This window comes from Nicotiana tomentosiformis, chromosome 3 (assembly GCF_000390325.3).
Source record: "Nicotiana tomentosiformis chromosome 3, ASM39032v3, whole genome shotgun sequence".
NCBI classification, from domain to species: Eukaryota; Viridiplantae; Streptophyta; class Magnoliopsida; order Solanales; family Solanaceae; genus Nicotiana; species Nicotiana tomentosiformis.
This window is the reverse complement of record NC_090814.1, coordinates 91,214,031-91,217,865: the sequence shown is the minus strand read 5'-3', so window position 1 is coordinate 91,217,865 and position 3,835 is coordinate 91,214,031. Positions and strand designations below refer to the sequence as shown.

At 48.0% G+C, this 3,835-nt stretch overlaps 1 protein-coding gene across 1 annotated transcript; it reads left to right on the top strand.

The window, feature by feature from the left end:
• Positions 1–323: 323 nt before the first annotated feature.
• Positions 324–962, top strand: LOC138908159 (uncharacterized). Its single transcript, XM_070198806.1, has one exon. The coding sequence runs from the start codon at positions 324–326 to the stop codon at positions 960–962; it is 639 nt and encodes a 212-aa protein (XP_070054907.1).
• The last annotated feature ends 2,873 nt before the right edge of the window (positions 963–3,835 follow it).

Here is a 3,835-nt window from a genome sequence, read left to right as displayed (position 1 = left end):
ACTCTAGCCCAGTTCATGAACATGTTCAGCACCTTAGCTCATGCTGGATTGATTCCATTAGCTCCCGCCGCATCTTAGGCCAGGGGAGGGGCATAGACTCCCGCATCCCGCACTCCTAAGCAGAGGGTCCAGGTTGATCAGGCCCCAAAGTTCATTCCCATGTTACCGGTAGCCCCGGTTCAGCATGAGACTAGGACAGCCGCTTCTGAGGCGGAGCAGCTCAGACTTGAGAGGTACAAGAAGTACCACCCACTACCTTGAGCAGATTGGCTTCAGATGATACTTAGGGTTTTTTGGAGGAGTGTCATCGTATTCTCCGTACTATGGGCGTGGCGGAGACGAGTGGGGTTTCTTTTACCACCTTTAAGCTTAGAGGAGCAGCCTATCAGTGGTGGCGTGCTTATGAGTTGAGTAGTCCGGATGAGGTAGCTTTACTTACATGGTCTCAGTTATCAGACATGTTTTTGAGAGAGTATGTCCCTCAAGACCTCAGGGACTCATGGCGCATAGAGTTTGAGCTGTTGCGTCAGGGTGCTATGATAGTGTCAGAGTATGCAGTCCGCTTCGATGATTTGGCCCGACATGCACCGGCCTTGGTTACCACAGCTCGAGAGAGGGTTCGTCAGTTTATTGAGGGACTCCACCCCAGTATCGGGATTAGTATGGTCACAGAGCTGGAGATGGATATTCCTTACCAGCAGGTGGTGAGTATTGCAAGGAGATTGGAGGGCATGCTTGCCCGGGATCGAGAGGAGAGAAAGGCTAAGAGGTCTCGAGAGACTGGTTCTTATTCTGGAGATCGTGCCCCAGCAGCTCACTATGGTCGGGGTTATGTAGATTGCCCCGTTCATTCAGCTCTTCTAGCCGCTAGTGGTATTCTATCCCCTTCTAGGCCCCATGAGCTTTATTATGCACTGCTAGTATCTAGTGTGCCTCTTGCTCGGGGTGTTTTTAGCGGCTAGTCCAGCAGAACTGGCTCGAGTTAGTCGTAGCAGCCACGCCCTCTGAGGGGTTGTTTTGAGTGTGGCGACACCCGCCATATGGTGAGGGATTGCCCCACACTTAGGAGGGTTGCACCTCTATAGACTTCTCATCCACCACGTGCTCCACTGGGTCCTCAGGCCATGATTCCAGCACCAGCTACTGCCCCACCTACTCGACCAGCTCAAGGTGGAGGTCGGGGAGGTCGAGGTCGCCCTAGAGGGGGAGGCCAGGCCACGTATTATGCTCTTTCGGCTCGTACAGAGGAAATTTCTTCTAACTCTGTCATTATAGGTATTGTTCCAGTTTATCATAGAGATACGTTGGTATTATTTGACCCAACATCTATGTATTCATATGTGTCCTCTCATTTATCCCCACATTTGGGCGTATCTCGAGATTCTTTGAGTTCCCCTGTTTATGTGTCTACTCCTGTGGGAGATTTTCTTGTTGTGGACCGCGTGTATCGGTCGTGTTTGATTGATCTTAATGGTTTTGAGACCAGAGCCAATTTATTATTACTCAGCATGGTAGACATTGATGTTATCTTGGGCATGGACTGGTTGTCATCCCATTATGCTATTCTTGATTATCACGCTAAGACTGTGACGCTGGTTATGCCCGGCTTACCGCGATTAGAGTGGAGAGGTACCTTAGAGTATACTCCCAGCCGAGTCCTTTCATTTCTTAAAGCTCAATGAATGGTTGAGAAGGGGTGTGACGCATATCTAGCTTATGTGAGAGATGTCAGTATTGATACCCCTATAGCTGAGTTAGTTCCAGTAGTGAGGGACTATCTAGATGTGTTTCCAGCTGATCTTCCGGGCATGCCGCCCGACAGAGATATTGATTTTTTCATTGATTTGTTACCGGTCACTCAGCCCATCTCTACTCCTCCATATCGTGTGGCTCCTCCTGAATTGAAGGAGTTGAAGGAGCAGTTACAGGAGTTGCTTGATAACGGCTTCATTCGGCCCAGTATGTCACCTTTGGGTGCTCCTATCTTGTTTGTGAAGAAAAAGGAAGGTTCTATGCGTATGTGTATTGATTATCGCTAGCTGAACAAAGTTACAGTGAAGAACAGGTATTCATTGCCTCGTATTGATGATTTATTTGATCAACTATAGGGTGCCAGAGTGTTTTCTAAGATTGACTTACATTCAGGCTATCATCAGTTGAAGATTCGGGAGCCAGATATCTCGAAGACTGCCTTCAGGACTCGGTATGGTCACTACGAGTTTCTTGTGATGTCTTTTGGGATGACCAATGCCCTAGCAGCCTTTATGCACTTGATGCACAGTGTGTTCCGGCCTTATCTTGACTCCTTCTTCATTGTGTTTATTGATGACATTCTGGTGTACTCTCGGACTCTGGGGGATCACGAGCAGCACCTGAGGACTGTGCTTCAAATTTTGAGAGAAAAGAAGTTGTATGAAAAATTTTCTAAGTGTGAGTTTTGGCTAGAGTCAGTGGAGTTCTTGGGCCATGTAGTATCGAGTGATAGGATCAAGGTGGATCCGAAGAAGGTGGAAGCAGTGCATAGTTGGCCTAGATCGTCATCGGCTACGGAGATCCACAGTTTTCTTGGTTTGGCGGGGTATTACCGTCACTTTTTAGAGAGATTCTCATCTATTGCAGCCCCGATGACCAGGATGACCCAGAATGGTGCTCTATTCAGGTGGACAGAGGAGTGTGAGGAGAGCTTTCAGAAGCTCAAGACAGCTTTGACTACAGCCCCAATTTTGGTATTGCCTACAGGTTCGGGGTCCTACATTGTATATTGTGATGCGTCGCGGATATGTCTTGACGCGGTGTTGATGCAAGATGGTAGGGTGATTGCCTACACATCCAGATAGCTTAAGGTGCATGAGAAGAACTAGCATGTCCACGACCTTGAGTTAGCAACTATTGTTCATGCCCTGAAGATTTGGCACCACTATTTGTATGGTATTCGTTGTGAGATTTACACCGATCATCAAAGTTTGAAGTATCTGTTCAAGCAAAATGATCTTAACTTGCGTCAACGGAGGTGGTTGGAGCTACTTAAGGTCTATGATATCACCATTTTGTACTACTCGGGGAAGGCCAATGTGGTGGCCGATGCTTTGAGTCGTCGGACGGAGAGTTTGGGGAGTTTAGTATACCTTCCAGCAGCATAGAGACCCTTAGCATTGGATGTTCAAGCCTTAGCCAGCCAGTTTGTGAGATTGGATATTTCTGAGCCGAGTCGAGTGTTGGCTTGTGTGGTCTCTTGGTCTTCTCTTTATGATCGCATCAGGGAGCATCAGTATGATGACCCCCACCTGCTTGTCCTAAAGGACATGGTTCAACACGGTAATGCTAAGGAGGTCACTATTGGGGATGACAACATCTTGAGGATGCAGGGCAGGCTATGTGTGCCTAATGTAGATGGTTTGCATGAGTTGATTCTTCAGAAGGCTCATAGCTCGCGGTACTCCATTCATCCGGGTGCCGCAAAGATGTATCAGGACTTGAGTCAGCATTACTAGTGGAGTAGAATGAAGAAGGACATAGTGGAGTATGTGGCTCGGTGCCTAAATTGCCAGCAAGGGAAGTATGAGCATCAGCGGCCGGGTGGGTTGCTTCAGAAGTTAGAGATTCTGGAGTGGAAATCAGAGCGGATCACTATGGATTTCATTGTTGGACTCCCACGGACTCAGCGGAGGTTTGATGCAGTTTGGGTGGTTGTGGATAGGCTGACCAAGTCAGCTCATTTTATTCCTGTGATGACTACTTATTCTTCCGAGCAGCTAGCTCGAATTTACATCCGCGAGATTGTTAGGCTTCATAGCGTACCGGTATCTATCATCTCTGACTGGGGTACGCAGTTTAC